Genomic DNA, 20,242 nt, shown 5'->3' with positions numbered 1-20,242 from the left:
GCATTAGAGTCAGGGAAAGACAGTGAATAGCAAAGGTTAATTAACACATAATGCAGGGAGGTAACCTACAGGCAATTGGCATCCCTGGGGGCTGGGAGCGCTGGTGGGTCCCTGGGGCAGTAGGGCAGGGCCAAGCATCTTGCAGCTGGCTGCATCCCAGGGCAGGAGTGCACCCCGGGCCTAACGGAGAGGCTCGCAGGGACTGAACACAGTCAGGCAGTGAATCAGTGACACAGGGAAGAAATAACTCAATGTTTCCTACTTGTCACACCACTGCCTTGAAGATAAGGTCTTCTTTAATCCTGCTTCCCAAAAGATACACAGAAGAAAACCCGAACTGGCCCCCACCTGACCCACAGAGAGACTTCAGTCCTTGTCCAGCTGTTACAGCACAGTGGGCAGGAAAAAACCCTTTGCCTACTTTTTTCTGCCTTGAAGAAGCTCTACATCTCCCAAAGGCATAGTGGAAAATAAATCTCTTGGCTGCCACCTAAGCCTGGCCTAGGCTATGGCTCACTACAAATGTCTACAAATACATCTTCAATAAAAAAGGTTATTTTGTTATCCTGAAGTACCCAGAAAGATAAGAATTTTTACTATACTAATGGTATGTTGAGAAAACAACCGTTTGCCAGGCTGGTGGTGCCGAGTAATTAAGGAGGGCATGCAAGCCATGGACAAAACTCATTTCCACATGTGGCGAATTGCTCCAGTGTGAGCATGGCAGGAAAACAGAAAATGAAACAAAGGAAAAAAAATGGAAATGTTTATGCTGGAAGAAGTGCCCAGCATTATGAAACAGGTGTGATTTATAGCTTGGCACCTCAATTAGCTGTGTCCCTGAGGAGAGGCTCTGGCCAGGACCGGGAAGTGGCAGCGTGCAGGGGTGAGGTGCTGCGGCCAGGTGGAGGGGAGGAAGGTGTTCATCAGTGTCCTGCTTGCCCCAGGTCCCGCTGTGCCAGTGCTGTACTATGTCATGCTAATTCCTACTTCTGGAATGAAAAATGACCTAATTCATGCGTACGGTCATGTTGTGGGGCCCTTAATAAAACTAGTGCACAGGACTGGGTCAGAATAGGTGAACTAAAAGTCTGTTTTCTGACTTTTATGAAACTATGTGCTAGAAGATTGCATGGCTGAAGTCAGGGAACCTCCTTATGTAATTATTTCAAAAGCATATAGGGTTCATGCATTTCCAAAGAGCAAGAATACAGAGAGAAGTTTTTTCATAACATCTGATTCAGCAATGCGTATACTCACATGCATATGAGCAACCGCAACAAACTCAAATATGGAGAAGAAATGCAGCAATGAGACTATTCATATGCTTTACGTTAGACATTTGCTTAAGTACATTATGGCTTAATATACTTCTCGTGCAGAAATGAAACCAGTGCATTTACTTGACTATTAGGCACTGCTGATTAATACTAAAATTGTAAAATATTAACCAAAGCTAAATCAACTGAATGCAAGGGAATAGAAACATGAAGAGTTCTGGCAGATCAGGGAAAAAAAAACAACATGGAGAGGCTGGAAGCACCTGCTTTTTGTGTGTTTTTGTGGAGTGAAACTAACTGCAGCATATTGGGATTCATTTGGCAAAGAACTGTTCACTTGCAGTTTTTCTCTGATATTGCCATAAGGCCTTTTTAGTAACATTTTTGTGAAGTCAAAGCATTGGCTAAAATGAAGGGAAGTATGTACTAGAGTTGCTTTTAAGCAAATGAATTCTGCTGTTGTAACGAGTGTGTCGTAAGACTGTGCTTAGATCTCTAGGAATGAAGTCTCCCTACCTAATTTTCCCCTTTCAATACAGTGTAAACTGTGAGGCAATAACAGACAAAAAAGGACACCCAATGTAGTATTAACAAACCCTGCGCTTTTAACAAGCCATCCCATGGTACCAAATTACAGCTTTTACATATTAAATCTTCCAAAGGCCATATCTTCCCTGTCATGGTGCAAGCATCTCCAATGCCATCTCCTGAAAAGTAGGCTTTGCTACTTTTAAAAAAAGACTTCAAGCTGCTGCTATTCCAATAAACCATAATACATTCATGGTAACACCCAATCCCTTACTTTCTTAACATCAAACCAGTTAGATCTCAAGGAAAATTAATTGTAACTTTCTGTTTTCATTAAGTTTTTTTTTACTGGAAGGAATAAATGAAAAAAAATCAGGTGTTTCTCTGTAAACAAGCTTGTACCAATGACTGCGTACAACTGTTTCCCAGAAAACAAGGGGAAGTAAAGAACAAGGGATAATTTATTTGTTCAAGACTTCCACGTTTGCCTCTAACACTGAAGTTTTCTTTTTGGCATTTTTCTCAAGGCCATGTAACTAGACTTGCTGTGGCAATGTCTGCTGATCCTTTTTCTGCCTCTTTTTTGATGACTTTTGACAAAACAGGGCCTCCCTGCTGTCTGTATCTTCATTGAAGTGATCACTATTGCTTGTGTTTGGAGTAAAGATCCTGGTTGCTCCAGCTAACTGGTTCCAGAGCTGCCTCCTGAAAATACCAATGTGAAGTCTGGCAGGACGTCATCGTGCCTTGAGTTCAAAAGCACAAAAATTTTGGCTGTCTACTATTTCCTGTACTAAATTGCTACGTATGTTTCTCCATAAGCAACTATTTATAATTGAGTGAGTAGAGTAGTGACTTCAATTAACCACATTTCTTCGGTAATTCCCTGTATTGACTATGTGAGAATTCTTATTAGAAATGTGAAAAAAAAATTGAATTAATTATATTAGCTTCACAATAAAAAGCAATACAAACAGAAATAGAAGAGCATAAAACATTACAATGTACAGTTTCCAGTTGTTTAGGAAACTTAGATGGCAGCCCTTTCCCCCAGAAACAGCAAACCCTGAAACAGTGGTTGACAGAAGGCAGAGACTAAACATCTGCACATATAAGTATACTCTACTGTACAGAGGTTAGAGTGATTTAGGAGGTTGCTGATAACTTGTGTAATAAGAAATTCATGAAACTTTTCTTTCAGAATTCCTAACATTGCAATTCACATGAAATTCTGTTTTCAACTCAACTGCATTTTAATAGTTTATAAACCACTTAAATTGTTTTTCACTGGCAATTCCTGAGAAAATTTGATCATCTGCCAAAAAAATAACATAACATTACTATTCCAAGGAAAGGACTACACTGCACCTGCAACACTAAACTGTACTCTAGTGGGAATTGGTATGTACCAAAAAATGGTATTGGCTTCAGCGGCATAGAGGATAGCAGGCTGGGCTTCCTTTCACCATTACCAGCTATTCAATGCAAGGCTCCACAGTCCTATTTCTGCCTTCTTTGGGATCTCAACTTAAACAGTTACTACACACCACTGCTGTCAATATGTGACATAAAAATCCATCCCGTCCCATCCAGAAAAAAGCCTTCATGCTGCTAGATCATGGAATTAGTAATCTTGATTAAAAGGCAGAGTTTATTTCAGAAGTTTGAGGTTTCAAATTCTGATAATGAAATGCAAGTAAAGCATTGATTAAATGCTTCAGGTAGATTGCCCATTCTTTTCTTTTTTTTGGTTTTTTTTTTGTTTTGTTTTTTGTTTTTTGTTTTTTGTTTTTTGTTTTTTTTTTTTTTTTTTTTTTTTTGGTTTTGGTTTTGGTTTTGGTTTTGGTTTTAATGGGGAAATTATGTACCAAGCCACTGCATTCACAGAAAATAAAGTACTCAAAAATTATGAAGTACTGGTCTTAGAGTTTTAAGATATGTTTATTTTTTCCCTTTGTGAGTATGGTATATGAAATCATACTTAAAAATTGATTATAGCCTATTTTGTCCACTGGTCCTGCACAGGGGGAATTTTGAGAACAACTGTGACCCTGGCAGTTTCTAATTTTCAATTTGCAACCTGCATTTTAATATTGTTGTTCCATAATTACTTCATCTGTTTTGGGAAAGCCAGTCTAAACACGGTTGTATTTCTAAATGAGCTGGGCCAGTCCCATTAATTTGTTCAGGTTGCTGCTTTGAAAAAATTTCCACTTGCCTTTTTATGTTGCAGGGAGCCCTTCTAGGCTCACCTCTTTTTCCTTTTTCGTGTAATTCTCTCAGAAAACTGTATTTTGCAACTTCAAGGCAAAAAAAAAGGAAAAAAAAAACAAAAAACAAACCTTCCAAAGGACTATCTTGTCAAAGAAACCCTGTACATCCCAGGACAGCTCACTTCCTCACTTGCAAAGCATCAGGTGGTTGTAGCTGTCTCTGGATCTGAACATTTTTTTTCCCTCTTTCTTGACTTATTCTGCATAAGCGGTAGTAAAATCCACAGAAAAAAGATATTTATCTCCTTTTAGGCAGACCTCTTTTGCTCCATTACTGTCATCCATACAAAAATACACTTAGTAAAAGGCTAGCAATGATACATAGTATAGAGCTGATGATACTTGATTTCTGTATTCAGTAATTCCCCTTCAAAAAGAGCAATCGCCTCACTCACTGAAATCATTACAGAAACAGTTGTCATTTATGCTGCCTATAGAATTAAATTCAGCACTAGTTTGTAAGGTTTCTCCTACAATGTGGTAATATTCAAACTGATGGTGTCTTCCATAACTTTTTTTTTCTGCTTGGTAGCTGTAAAATTCATTCAGTTATCAATCTTTTGTTGATTGCCATATTGGGGAGTCATGTGTACGTGGAATCCAGGTCTCCCAAAGCAACTTCTTGTCAGCTGCTTTCCACATGGGAGGTCCAACACCCAATGAAGTCTGAGGCAAACCTGGAAAACATGAGTAAGACGACATACCTTTTTCTAATTCCACTGGTAACATTTGATCAGACTCCTCATTGTTGGTTGGATTGCATCACGCTTTTTCTCATTAAGGATTCTGTAAAGTCTGGAGTCTTCTACAGATATCTCCCGTTTACACTTTCAGTGGATTTCTGGAAAAAAAATCTGCTCTCTTAGGGGGAATGGTTATTGCTATTCATTCCTTCACTTTCTTCAGCAATGTTGTGTGAAATATGATCCACTCAAAAGTGTCTAGGGTGAAAACTGCTCGTTTTTCTTGAGCTTCATGGCACTGCATATCCTTTTCAGTGTAACTATGCAAAGCAGTTTCTTTGTGGCTGGTAGCATCATGATCCCACACACTTCTAACAGTCTTCTCTATTTCATAAATCTACACAGGTTCATTTTTTTCTGGTCATTTTCCCCTGCTCAGTTGAATCATTATAGCAAATTTTCTTCATTGTTGTTTCTGAAGGGATCTGCAGTTAATTTTTCCTAGACTGCTGTCTGATGAATCTTTATAGCATCTGTTTTGAGTTCCCCAATGATAATTTCTACATCAATAATATCAAGTTCCTCCATCTTGTCAGCTATATCAAAGTTGGTTATTGTTCCAGCGGGAAACCTCTTTGATATAGAATGCTTGACACAACTTTTCATTTGCTTATAAGAAATTATTAGAATATTTTCATGTCTGTCTTTTATTGGCCCTGAAGGGCCCCAACTAAAATAATTTATAACCCTTTTTGTGACTGACGTCACTTTTGTGCATCTTTTTAGTGACTGCCACTTTCAATGCCCAGATTTAAGTACAGGCATAGGCATAGGTATATGCTTATTTGCCTGATTTAATAGCCATTTTAGGTGTTTACTAAGATATACTTGTGTTTCTATTTTTTGCCACTTCTTCTTCTCATGTCTTGATAACCTCTTACCCAGTATCTCTGAAGAGATTCAGCTTTGATTATTTGCATTTGGTGATGACATCCCACATGCCTTCATCAATCTGTTCTTGCTGTTCTAGAAAAACCCTAATATGCTCTCCACCAGACAGGCATAGGGACCGCTGAGCTTCTCCAAGCTTTTTAATATCATCATTTTTATATCATGCTTTATATTATGATAGTTAAAATGCCTTTTTTACTGGAGAGAGCTTGTAAGACTGTGATGTTTCTGATTGCTTTCTTTGCAAATTATTTCTTTGTTTTCATTGGTGGCATTGCTGATCACTACCCATACCTGCTCTGCCTTTCTCTTTCATTCCTCCTGAAAGGAGGAATAAAACATGGTTTCTTTGTTTCTCCGTTATATCATCTGGTGATACCAAAGCTACTTTATAAATCTTTATGTGGAGATATACATTACTACCCCAAGATGATCTTTCCAATGAAGATACACAGGCCATTTTCCACCATATTCATGTGAACCATTTCCAGACAGGCCACTACTGTGGGGTCTGCAACAGGCTGTCTCTGTGTGTGTGTTCATTTCACACAGGCCAAGAAGGATGTCACACTGACTTAATAAAGTCCACTGGGATGCTGTATTTTTCTTTTTCTTTTTCATGTTGTGCTTTTAGGGACATAGTACTGCATGACTGTCACCTTCACGCAAAGTGTCCGGAATTTCATGTACAGGGCATTACCCATAACTTGGTCTCAGTTTACTGTGTCTTTTCACCATGATCAGCTCAGCTCTGCTCTTCCTACTGGATAGGCTGTCATTTCTTGAGCCTGATGCAATCTGCTCCTGACCATCTGGCCTCACTTAGTTTTCCAGCTTTCCTAAGACTTTTTCTGACTTTTTTCAGCCTGTAGAATCAAATGTACCTTCCATAATTCCATACAAAAGAAAAAGGGACCCTTCAGCAGAATATTTTTCAAAATATGGGCTGCTTTCACAGGCAAGTTTTGATTCTCATCTGTCAAGCACACCGACTGTACATTATCTGTGGCTCTAAAAATCCGAGATTCAGCTGGACCGGATTTATCCTCTGACCTTAAAGCTTCATAGAGATTTCAGACTAGGTACTAGAAGGAAAGAAGTGACTTCACGCATAACTTTTGGGTTTGTTGTCAGCTTATGATAACGAGCTGAAAGTTCATTACTGTAATTTCAAGCACACAGAAGGAGTCTGTTTCTTAGCTGAAAAGTTAAACTTCCCAACAGAGATAGAGAAAAGTGAGTTTCTGAATGAACTTCCAGGCATTCTGCTACATTTTTCAAAGCTTTCTGGATTGATGAGTGCTGTGTGAGTAACCAGGTGCTGTTTGAATATCCAGAAGCGATAATATGACTTTTGTAGTTCAGAAGTCAGCACTCTCAGAATATATGCATTGGTGAGCAGTTATTTGGTTTTAACTTTGCTATTTGGTCTAGTCAACATTGAGGTCTGCTGTAAGAATGACTAATTGCAACCAAAGGGGCAATTAGATAATTTTGTTAAAGTTGTCTAAGGTAAAATATGTAAATATACCATTTAGTTGGCTAATCAAAAATCTTCCTGTGAAGTTTGTATTAAAGTCTTTTCAGAAAAGTTAATAAATATACAGATGAATTCTTGCCTTCCACATCATAGTGGACCTGATACTTCAGGCAAAGAGTAGGATTTGTAAGTGGCAAAATTATGTTATCATAATGTCCAGCAGTAATATTCTTTTGGCAGATGTAGGTGAGGTAAGTGGTGACATGACAAAAAATAAATGGAAAGTTGTGTGGGTTAGTGAAGATTAGCAAACATTGTGGAAAACTCTAGAATGACCTAGAAAAGCAGCATTTATTATGCAAACAAGTGTATGTGCAGTGCAAGAACATGTTGGTTTTTAATATGTGGCCACATCTTGTATGCAGTTCTTTTATCCTCTCTTAACTCTATGTAGTTTCTTCTGGGTTTTCAATTACTTTTAACCTTTCAAGAAAACATCAGGTCATTATGGACAGCACAATTAAGAAATGTACTTATTGTGCACTGGTGGTCAGAAAAGTTAATTAGATGTTAGGCTGCACTAAGAATGAGATGGAGAATAAATAGGAGAAGATAACATATTCTTTTATGTGTACTGATATTCCAAACTCACCTTGAATACTGAATTCACTTTACATTGTATTATCTCAAAAAGAAGGGGATGTAAAAAATATAACTGTCCAAAAAAAAGAGCAATGAAAGGAATTCATTAGCGTTATGAACAAGTGAGGTAATTGCATCAGAAGGGAGCAAAAAGTCCAGGGCTATTTCAAATGGAAAGATGTTGGAAGATGCAGTAGAGATATAGCTAGAGGAGATATAGCGGATTCATACAGAGAAAACATGATAGCAGGGAGACTGAATCGGTGATGCCATTTGTACCTTCTTCTAATAACAGAACAAAGGAGCTGCATAATTGCTTTCTGTGATTAAACAGTAGCTTCATAATGTTCAAAAGAAAATCCTTTTCCTTTCTGTAATGAAAAATTAACTTGTGGAACACAATGATGCAAGAAATTGAGCAAATAACTTAGTGTGATGCAAGGATGGATTGCAGTGCCAAGAGGGAATAAAAAAAGGCTATGCAATCACACAGAATAAAATAAAACAACAGAGGTCATCAATCCTAATGCTGCTAACCATAAGCCATTCATGTACCAGCATTCATTTTGTTCATTATTACTACAGCTGTGCTTTGAGGGAGCAGTATCACAACATCAGTAAGATCACGATAGGAGATTGAAAACTACCTATCAAGCAGTACCCTGAGCTGTGACCATCAGTCTGTTCCCACATGTCATCTCCTAAATTTCTAACGTGGAAACCACTAACATAAAACCACCCCAGACTCCCTTACTGTGCTCATGCTGGAATGTACTCTTTGCTCATCTTCCCCATGCTCCTCACGAGGGATATTGCATTTGGGACTATCCAGGCAAATTACTGCAATGGCTCTGTAGTATTGATTTATTGATTGCATTTAAGGGTTGTAGCGTAGGACTTTCAATAATTTCTACAGTATCATAACACACTGCCTGTGATTGTCACTTATTCCTTCTCAACAGAGAAATTTGCACGGTGTACAAGCATGACATTGCTCTGGGTACTAAAAAGGCAAGAAAATCACCAGTGTGTAGCTCAGAAATACTGCATCCTGAAGGAATAAAACAACACCACAGCCAGAGGAACAGTCATATTGCACCTGAGATTCAATTCTGGCCTTTCCTTTCAGCAGCAGGCTGCAAAGCAGAGCTGCACACTACTCCTGAGAGGCTTCACCCTGCACAGCGCTGAGCACTCTGCCTGGAGCCTAGCCAAGCCATTAGCCTGATGGCTGGGCTGCCCTGCTGCACCCAAGTGGACTCCTTATGTGTGATCGCTAAGCTTGTGCTGTGCTGGGTTGCAACCGGTTGCGTGCTCCATTTGGGATCAAGTTTCTGGAGAGCTCAGGGAAGGATTTTTTGAGCTCTCAGGAGTGTAATAATTTTATGCTTTATCTTGGCCTGATTCCCTGCTAGATGTTGTAACAAGTCCCTGGGCTGAGGCAAAGGGGAGAGCAGATGTCATCTCCTCACTCCCCTGTGTAGGTCTCTTTGGTGGAAGCTGGTCCCACCAGGGGTTAAAAGAACCCCACCATCTGCACCCTCCCTCCCAGAGCACAGGGGCTGCAAAGGTCCCTGTTTTTCAGCCAAATTGCACATAAGAAAGGGTCCTTGCACAGTCACATTAACATCAGGGACAAAGTATTCATTTGGTAAGGGTGCCCACAATATGAATGAGTCTATGTAGGAGGAGATTCGTAGCACTGACTTGAATGTGGAGCATGTAATTCAGGGGCTATTGGTTGCTATGGAGTTCAACTGAAGTGGAAAGTGACAGCAAAAAAACTCATAATACTTGTATATAGAAGAACCTCAAGCAGAAACATAACATGGGGAATATTTTCGTATCTTTAAGAAAGCCACTGAGGCAATTTTTGCATGATAAAAGAATAAACTGGTGTAGTTTCTCTCTGCAGGCTTGTACATTCCCCCTTCACTGCCAATGGCAGAGGCTGCCAGCTCACTCCAAACAGGAATTCGAAGCCAGCCAGATATCTGTGGGTGACTGGCCTCTGTTCAGTTATAAGCTAAGCAGTGGATTTCTGATGTTGTTAAATACAGTTCTGGTCTCAGCTTAGTCTACTTTATTCTTTGTATCCAGTGCACTGTTGGACTAACCATTTCCAAAGAAAAATTCAGTACGCGTATCTGTCCAGACTGTTACCCTGGATGTAAAGTTACTTTGGAATTTTATTTATAGAATCACACAGATGCTGTGGGGAAAAACTTGCTATCTTTTCACTACAAAACAGACACGATGCCTGTCTGAAGCTGACATACTGGAACAGCCTAAGATAGCTACACTGGATGTGACAGAAGAATAATTTGGAGCTATGACATTAACTTAATGCAACCTGTGTTTTACTCAGTAGGAGTTTTATCTGCATATATTCTGGTTATATAGATAAATAAAAAAAAAATCTGTAACTTAACTTTAGCATGGCAAAGAAAGTGTTGGTATCCAACAAAATAAGAAAAAATCTCAGATTGTTGTGTAAGAATTTCTCCAGTTTGCGTGCTGGTGAATTATTCATATTTTTGCAGCTAACAAGTTTAAATGGCTTTGAATTGTTCTACGAAGGAAGTTACCCATGGCTGGTCAAAATATTTGTTGTGAACATTTGCTGTGAATGCAACCCATTTTCTCTCTGAATCGTAGACAAGCCTTGCTAATTTCTGTGCACATATGCGCTATTCAGACCTCAGACAGATGAGACAAACAAGGCCCTTTCAGTGCATGAGTCAGCTGTGAGCTCCTCTGTTCGACTATTCATCTTCCCCGCTGCAGGATTAGTCAAGTGAGTCACCATGTTTATTCACGATTCTTCATTTTGCAGTTATTCTTCCCGATTATTCTGCAGCCACAGGCTGCTCGGCATTGTGCGGGGTTCATATACGCCTTTCCTCACCAAGAGGCCATAAAATGTGAAGATCAGGTCTTGCAGTGGTTGGACTGGCTGTCATTTCCCTCTGATGCCAGAGAGGCAGGTTAGCTACTCATGATCATGAGTTTGAATCAAGACATGAATCCCCAAGGACTGTATGTCAGTAATTTCCAGTGCTTTTTTCAGCAGAGGTGAGTTAAAAATTTCTAAAATAAATACATGCATTAAAAAGCCCAGATGTCTTCTAAGAACACATTATTGGAAGCTGGGGCTTTCTTATCAATGCTTCATGAGCAGAAAGGAGAATTTAATCTGCTGAAATAAATGACTTCGTGTGATTTATGAAAACCTGTTCAAAACCCAATGATGACTGGATTCCAACGGCTTTTCCATGAACACCGTACCTTGGCTGCGTGTGGGAGCAATTCAAAATGCTCCTTCCTGGGTTCTCCCTCCTCCAGGAGTGTCGATCTGCTTGTTGTTCCCACCTCCCCTTCTAAGCTTTTCATTACAGCTTCTTCAGTTTCAATTAGCTCAAATAATTTGGGACAACCTGAGCATGTTTTTCTGGTCCTTCTTCTTTCCACTTGCTCTTCTGTACATTACTCCCAGTGGGAATCCTCCTTGCAGGGCAGTGCCAGCTCTCCCCCCACGAGAAGCTAAGTGTGCATTCCTGCTCTCTGTTGGTGATTTACTGTGTGGGGAGGGAACAAGGCAAGATGTGGTCTCTTAACTGATTTGTATCTATGCCATGTTTGCAGCTTGCTAAATGTTACTCAGCCTTTGCCATAGCTTTTTTGTGAGGTGCACTATACTGTCTTCTTTTCTCAGGTGTTCAAACAGACTTAGTGAAACCAGTTTTATATTGCTCAGTCTTTTGTTAGCTTATGTTAAATATCGTGGTGTTGCAAGTTCACTTCTTTGTTGCATTTAAAAGGTGATAAATTCATTGATTTGGTATCCTGAGCCATTTTTTTAACAAGAAATCCCTTTTATCTGCATTTGCATTTAACTAAGCCACCTTTTAAGTATTACAGGAGAGACTCTCTTAGGGATGTTAAGCTGAGTTGTCTGCAACTGCCAAGATAACGACACTGGTCCAAACTTTGTTAGTCTGCTGTTTTGTGGGACAGTCACGATTTTTAGTGACAGTTTGTTTTTGCTTACTATCAGACAATCATCTTAATGGCTTCATCTGCCAGTACTTCTGTATGTTCATACTTTTAACCATCTGAATAATCCAATTAATTTCACTAGCATGCCTAAAACAGAGCCTGTGCTTAACTGTTCAGAGACAGTAGTGTCAAAGGCCTTTACTGATGCTATCTTCTCCAAAATGTATCACTTTCTTGCAGCATGTATTATTTGACCCCTTATTTTCCAACAGTCCCTCAGCTTTATTATCCATGTATCTCTTCAAAATGACTGGTGGCAGAGACATGCAAATAGACATTTAATTTCCCTGCAATGTCTTTATCCCCTTTAATTGTTCCCATTGCACCCTGGTACTCCACTGAGCCTTTTGATTCTCTCACAGCCTGCTTACGCCTCTTATAATTAAGTAATTTCTTCTTATTTATTTTCATGTTATGCCTTTGGCTAATCTCTGCACCAAATCCCTCAGCTAAATCGTCTTCATTTTTGTTTTACATTATTGTTCCTTACCACTAGCTTCTGTTGGGCTAACTTCCCACTTTCCAAAGGATGTTTGAAGAGCCTCTTTTGTGGTACCTTTCCATTCAGCCAAGGCAGATAGGCACTCTCCCTCCCTCCTCCTTTTTGTCTTTCTGGGGCTTGTGGAAATCTTTTGTAACTCATTAGTGGCTCGCTTCACTAGGCTCCATGCTGAATCGTTACAGCACCTTACACATTTCCCTTTGTGTAATAGTAATTTATTTCACTTTTTTTTTTTTTTTTGTGAGAGGGTTAAACTGGTGGGGAGGGGGGTTGGAGGAGGGAAGGAAACATTAAGCAAAGGAACAAAAGATGGACTAATAGAAAGTGGTTCTGTGTTCATGCATAGAAAATTATTTGGATGCAAATCAGTCACACAGCTGAATGATTTGTCTCAAAGCCTCAAGATTAGGGAGCAGAGGGCTTCAGCCTCAAGTGGCACTCTGTCCGATTTCTATCCAGACCCTGCATTCACAAAACAGCGTGCCTGCAAACAGCCCACCTGGAGGACTTAGGTGCTGCTTTCATGTCTCCTTGTACGCATCTGAAAAACGTCTTGTGTTCACTTTGAGTTATTTCCTATGCCATGTCTTAAAATTGCAAATACGTAGAGGGGGGGAGGGATCTGGGCAGGGGACAGTCAGATTAGTTACACACTAAGAAAACTGCGTGCCATATCTCCCAGGCAAATAATTTCTACTGAAACTACAGGGAAGTACAGGTGAGAAATTGCTTGATAACCTGGTAATTTATGTACACACCGAAATAAAGATTGGAATTCCTGAGGATAGAGTCTGAGAGGAAGATTTTGCTCAAACAAATGAAACATTTAATTGTTATTTAGACTTTAAGTGAATTATAGAAAATGCCTTGTATACACTATTTCCATACAGCCCTCCTGAAATCATTACACAGCTTTTGAAAGCATCAGAGGTAGCAGGATCATGAATATGAGTTTGTATCTTCTATTAAGAAAACTTCTTCCCAAAAATAAAGGATGAAACATTTTCTGATCATAATGTGGCCCTATTTTCACACCTTCAGTAATAACAAGTTTTCAGTTAATTTTAAGATTTGCAAATGTGGGGTTAAATCAAGCTCTGGATTAGTCCATCTTCCCCAATCTAGCCAGAAAGCCCATCCATGAATGACGATATCATTCTTTGTTGACACCAACAAGATAGTGGAGAAGGCTGGCATGTGTGTGAGGACACTTTTGGAGACGCTGCACACCTCTGAGACCTTCCATGGAGCAGTTCTTGTGGAAAGCTGACCCCCTTGAATAGGCATGCTGGGGTAGACTAATGTAGGCTGTACTAAGTAGATATGGTCTAGGGGTGCAATTGCTTGTTTCATCACTGAAAGTGTAGTAATTCAATGCTGCTGCCGTGAAAGTAATCACCTGTTTCAGCTGGGCAGTGGGTAGTATATTCATATCACAGATTTTGAAATAAATTTAGACTGAAAATAAATGTCAATTGCCAATCCAATCAGTACGCCTTCGACCTTACATTGCTAAGGAAAGTACTCCTTCAGTTTGTGTGTTTAGCACAGCTTTCCCATGCGATTTGAAAAGGTCAAGGTTGCCCTGTTACTACAAATGAGGGAGGGGTAGTCCGGTATCCAGCAGCAACAACATTAAATTTCTTTAAGCTCTATGCATTGCAAGTTGCCTCAGCAATTATACTTCAGAGAAGCTTCTAACTTAGGCAGAGAGGCACAGTTCAGGAACAGCTTTTTCAAGGGACCATGTCTTTAGAGAAGGAATGTATGTTTCCACTCGAAACCTGCTGAGAGAAAAGAGAAAGAATAAGAAAACCTTCACCATTTACTTCTAATGGAAACTTATCATGTGTTGCTGCCTTTCAGGGGTAGAGGTCTTGATGGTAGAGAAGTTTATTTTGAGTGCACATAGGTTTTTTCTCTCAGGCAGAATTTGAAACAACGCTCTTGTGGGCTTAGATGACTTGTTTTAAATTAAAGAAAACAGCAGAAAAGGATTAAATGAAAATCTCCATGGGAGAACATGGTGTGAGCCTTCCCTGTAATAGACCTCAGGCCTCAACAAAATTTGAGAATTATGCAGAGGTAAAGCAGACTTCAATAGCAGTATGTTACAATTTCATTTTACAGAAGGTTAAGCTGTACTTTCTGAAGCTTTCCTTGTTTGTTGCTCTCTAAAAGAATCTGTTGTTTGTAAATCATCCTAACGGGAAGGACAGATGATGAGAGGGCCTGATTCAGCTTACTCAGGTGTAAATATGGAATAAGTCATTAAAATGTCCAGCTCTCACTTTTGTAAAATGCATGAGATGGAAGTAGAGAGTGGCTCAGGCTTCTCAGTACAGACTTTCACATTAAAGAAAACATTTCAGCATTTTCTTCTCTGTCGCTTGCTACCTCCTTCAGGGCCTCCAAGTTTTCTCATTATTCTCCCAGAGTCGAGGGAAGCCTTGCAGCCAGCCTATTGGTAGCTGCTAATTAATAAAGAGTTCCCATTTTGAGTGAATGCAGCTATTTTCCATGTTGCATTTGGTTCGCAGAAATAAGGCAACAGTCAGACTTTATTGTGCAAAGCCTTGGATCATTCCCTCCACTCAAGCAGGAAGCCAGGGAGTCTAGTTGTAACCATACCACTTCTATTAATATCTTACCGATTTATTTCCTTTTCTGATTTTCCTCTTTATAATAGAAAGAAAAGAAGGAAAAAAACCCAACCAAACAAACAAAAAAAATGGTAAAGTATATCCAAAGGAGCAGGGATTTAAACTGATAGCCTGAATCCATTTCATTTCACCACAGAGAAATATTTTCCCAAAGTAGCTTAGCTAAAATCTATTGTAAGGAATGCCAGAAGAATTGAAAAGATTTAATTCAGGGTTTATTTTATCCACCAGTGAGCAGGACTTACAACATCAAGGAAAGGAATGTGAGTTTTGGAGAAGGAGCACTTTAGTGACACCTCTGAAACAACTCTCTTTTCAAAAGAATTCTACCAGGATAAATCCTCATCCCTTGCTCATGCCCCATCCACAGCAAAGCTGAGTATCTTGAGGTTTGAAGATAACTGCAACCATTGATTTTTTTTTTTTTTTCTGCTTTGGCTTTAGGAACTCCTTCATAGATATCCTTCGGGCTATCCTACTGTCCTTGGAAGTGCTCATCGAAGATCAGGAGCTTCAGATAAATGGCTTCATTCTAATTATAGATTGGAGCAACTTCTCCTTCAAGCAAGCCTCTAAGCTTACACCATCCATCCTCAAACTGGCCATTGAAGGGTTACAGGTAGGTGGAGGGCAATATGTGTACCTTCAACTTCTATTGCTGCAGCCAGTGATCTTTGCCTCAGCAGGCACTGGGCAGGGTGAAGGGTGGTGGGAGAAAATAATCCAGAACACTTTAGTGTCCCATCCACTTGCAGCATAGATTGATTTTCAGACATATCATTTTGACTGTTTTTTGCTTTCATTTCAGCTGTAAATCACTGTAACCAGTATCTGTGTTATTTACTGCAGCATTAAGAAGGACAGTTAGAGATTTGAGGTTTAATCCATCAGAGAATTCTGAGAGATTAAAATCCAGCAGCGTCTACCTTCTGGAGCATGCAATCCACATGCAAGCACATCTGCATGCAGAGGGAGGGTGGCAGGAGAAGAGAGCAGTTCCCTCAGCAGATGGAAGTGTGCCGTCGTGCTCACATGGATGCATTTGAGTCAGAGGGAAATGAGGAAGAGGGAGGACAGGCTCCCTGTCGTGCCCTCATTCTGACTGTCTTAATTTGTCACACAGGATCCTGTTACATTATGGTTCAGACTGTTCAGGGGCTTCACATCCACTTGGTGCTTGCAAATAAATAGGAGCAAACTAAAACTGTGTGCTGTTACAGGGTTAGGTGGAACATGAGGACAAGGCGGCTGGGGCCTGATGCATCAACCCGAGGATGAGGATAGGCTGTGATGCTCAAAGAGGACTTCAGGCTTTTCCACTAGAGTCTGAGCCCATCTCTGCTGTTATACCTGAGATGTTTTTCTAGGTTTGAAGTAGTCTGATACAACCTTATTAATTGTGGGCATTTGACAGAATCCAAGGACTGTTTAGGTTGGAAGGACCTCTGGAGATCACCTTGTCCAACCCCCTGTTCAGAGCAGGGCTGACTTAATCTTAGACCAGGTTGCTCAAGGAGCACGTTTCATGTAGCATATTTAAAAGGAGAGATTTTATAGGTCATTGTTTTTCCATTTTATTTTTAGTACTTTTCAGGTATCCTGTAGTCATAAATACCTCAGGAATAATCTTCCCTGGTGTGTGTGTATTTTAAATTTAACTCACATATTACAAAGAACAATTTATTCAACTAATTTTTTGACTAACAAATTGTCCACAATTAGATCACGATTATCTCTACTTTATGTTATTATTCAAAAATGAGGTAGAAAAATCTGCCAGCAGTTTTAAGCCTGTGTTCCCCTTTGTGGGGAATTTTTGTCTATTCTAACAAATTAGAAAGTCAAGCTGTGCAATTAGTCCCTAGAACAATACCTTATCTTCTCCTGCCGCTACTATCACTTCATCTGCTGCCCTTCACAGAATAACATCTTGTGGTTCAAAAAAACCCTCCAGTCAGAAGGAAGGGAAAGCCAAGTGACATTTATAAGGAAATTCCAGCAAGGTGTCCTTGTGCCTGCCCACATTTTGCACTTCCAACTCTCCAATAATAGGCTGGTCCAGCCTTAATCCCATCTGATTTCTGGCCACGGCACTGCCAGGTTGTCTGCCTACTACGTGGGAATGAGGGGTCATGTCCACCTTAAGGCAGCTCCAGCCTTGAGCGGTGGAAAAGAAAGTTATTCCTTTCCAAGCCAGTTTCCCCTACTGTGCCTGTTCACAGGCTCTTCTTTGACATCCTCATTACCTGGAGAGAGCCCCCAATTTATTTGCAGTTGTTGGCAACAATATGTTTCTGGAAGTACCAAAGCTGATCTTATGATGGTGTCATTAGCCTGACATCCTGTGCTGGGCAATTTAAGGAGACTGCCTTTCTTGTTGGTGGGTGAGCATTTCATTTCTCATTTAAAGTCACATTACTGTCGTCTTCTTCACGATAAGTAGAAATATAACTGTCTCTCTAAAAAGTACGAATTGGGATGATGTGTCCCAGACTTTTCTAACCACTGGTGGGCTTGACAAGTTGTAAGAGCTGTGAATGCTGCACTCTGGTTTACCAGGTTTAGAAGCAAGACATTCATGCTTATAAAGCACATATTTAGCAATAAATGTTGATGGGTTTTTTTTTAAGCTCTTATCGTTACTGTTGAAGTACTTTCATTAAGACTTTGTTCTATTATTATTTCAAAAGAACTACTGTTATCCTAATGTAAAACTTATGTAAAAAGTAATTGAAATGCAGGCAAGACCTACATACAGAAAAAGAAGAGTCACAATATGAGTTGCATTGGAGGTCACTGAAAGTGGAAAAGTGAGGTTCTACTCTCATGAGACGATGGTGTCTGAAAAAAATTAAGATTGTTTTAGTTCCTTGTTATTTCTGAGAGCTAAAGCATTGTGCATGTACAGATGCTCAGACAGGCAGATTACATGGCTATCCCAGTCCTCCTTTCTAAGAAGAGATTTTGGGTCATATTAAGTCCTATGTAAGTCCAGTGAAATGGATGGAAGGAAAATAACTCTCTCTTACATTTTCTGGTGGGGTTGAACCCATATGTTCACATATTGGCGGCTGAGCCAGAAACTTCTAGCATTTCTGTCCATAATAGTAATTCTAATGCCATAGCTGAACCATTTTCACGTAGCTTTATTAAGCTCTCATCTGATTCAATGTCTCAGACCATCGCTTTCTGAAATATAGAGCTGCTAAAAAATAAACAGTAATGTATTTAATAATTTAAGTTTATGCATTTGGTAATTTTTTTCTTACTTTCAAATTGCTTTAAGCCAATTAATATATTGGGAGTTCATTTATTTGCATTTTTATTCCTTTTTTTTTTTCCTCAAATTGCTGCCGTAGTGCATTATCATGAAGTGCAGAGAACAAACATTACACAGGTGCATATGTTAATTCATCCTGTACTGCAAGACCAACACAGTCAAATATAATAGATTTAGCTGCAGCGATTAATATGTTGCTATTATATAGGATGCTCAGTTCCAAATACTGCAAAGTCTGTAAATGCTCAGGGAGATTAAGTATGAGTTTCATCACCACATGGCTGAAGCATATTTTGCTCCATACTACTCTCTGTTCTGTTTGGATTTCTGTATATATTGCATCACACAAGATAGTTCATTATAACTCAACAGGGCAGCTACTCTGTTTCTCAGTTATTTAATGACCTAAAAGTAGTCTTATGACTGCACTTTAAACAACAGTTGTTTGGATGCTAAACAAGTATTTGTACAGTATGGCAATTCTCATCATGCCACAGCAGCGCAGGGACAAATGTGGTTTTAGTGCCTAAACCATCTCTGTTTAATGAACTCTGCTCTTATCACAAGGCAATTGCTACTGTATGCTTTGAGCTCATACCATACTCCTTCCTAGACCTTACTGATCTTTTGAGTTTTAACACATTAAAGAGAAGATTGTCATGTGGATGGAAAGGTGGGGAAAGAGATGTGTATAAAACCAATCTATTTTGCCAATAGCTTGATGAGTTTTGACTTCTGATCATTATTCTTTTAATGTGAACAGCTTTTCCCCTTCACAGCATATTTCTCCCCGCTGTTGTTTTCATCTGTGAAGTTATACTTCTCTGTGTGTCACACTGAGCTTACAATTATCCTATGAGGGTAGACAAAATTTAATTCTGGCTTAAGTTAACCAGAGACTGATCTTTTGGCATTTTGCATAACAGTTTAGAAGCATCAGATTTGAATGGCAAAGGTAAGAAACCCATGTTGCAATTGTGAAGCAGGTAAAGCATGTAAAAAATGGTCACTTCTTAGTATGCAGAATGTTTGCTACTGACCACTGCATTTGAAGACATCTAATAAACATGGGAATTAGGGCTGAAGGGTGTTACAGTGAACATAGCCTGGGTGTCCAGTGAAGCCCAGACTGTTTTTTTAATGCTGATTGGTTTTTGCTCTGAGGGTGTAGTTGCTTTGCCTCCAGACAGGACTTTTGATTGTACGGTGCTCCTATCAATGAGTATAGAGAACCACTGTTTGCTTCTGCCTTATTCAACACCAGAGCTATGTACTGCAGTTTGTGTACACACATGCACGTATCAATTTAGAAATTCTCCCAGATAGTACTCTAAATTGAAATGCAGCAACTTCCCCAACAGCATCCAGAAATATTCCAAAACAGCACAAGGTCTGATCTCACCTGCCATTGCTTTGGTGAAAACAAAGCCAGAAGGCCACCATCTACCAAGACCCAGCTGAGTGGCGTATGTCACAAATCAGCAAGCTGGATTCAAAACTGACCTGAAGATCAGGTTTGCACTCCATCGTACCTAGTACTGCCTTACATAAAGGCTAACTTGCCCCAAGGCTGTCTCAAGGTACTGAAAGAAGTAGGGTGAATGGTTATATCCTGGCCATATTGGTTTTTTCTCTGATAATTCTGTAACATGCAATTGTACTCACATATGTGAAGACAGTGACTCTTAAAAAAAAGCCTTACACCTACTTTGTGGCAATGATGGATCACTGCAGGAGTGATCTTTAGGGTTCAAGAGGGCTTTGATTCAAAATTCACAATCATTGCAGCAAATAGCAGTAAAAACAGGGAACAACCAAGATCAGCAAACGGGGATTTGTCCCCAGGTTTTCATTGGTAATAGCCTGGCAAAAGTTATGACCAACAATGTCCATGAGGACAT

The 20,242-nt window shown here is 39.7% G+C and overlaps 1 protein-coding gene across 1 annotated transcript in view; it reads left to right on the top strand.

The window, feature by feature from the left end:
* CLVS1 (clavesin 1) overlaps positions 1-20,242 on the top strand; it is a gene marked incomplete at both ends in the record, with an annotated part of 93,976 nt that overhangs the window by 11,598 nt on the left and 62,136 nt on the right. Inside the window, one exon of the mRNA XM_082307900.1 lies at positions 15,506-15,680. Within this exon, the coding sequence (XP_082164026.1) occupies positions 15,506-15,680 (175 nt within the window). The remainder of the gene's footprint in view (positions 1-15,505; positions 15,681-20,242) is intronic.

Source organism: Platalea leucorodia, assembly GCF_965183815.1.
Source record: "Platalea leucorodia genome assembly, chromosome: 1".
Taxonomy (NCBI): domain Eukaryota; kingdom Metazoa; phylum Chordata; class Aves; order Pelecaniformes; family Threskiornithidae; genus Platalea; species Platalea leucorodia.
The sequence above is the reverse complement of the archived record's forward strand: the minus strand, read 5'-3'. Positions and strand labels throughout refer to the sequence as shown.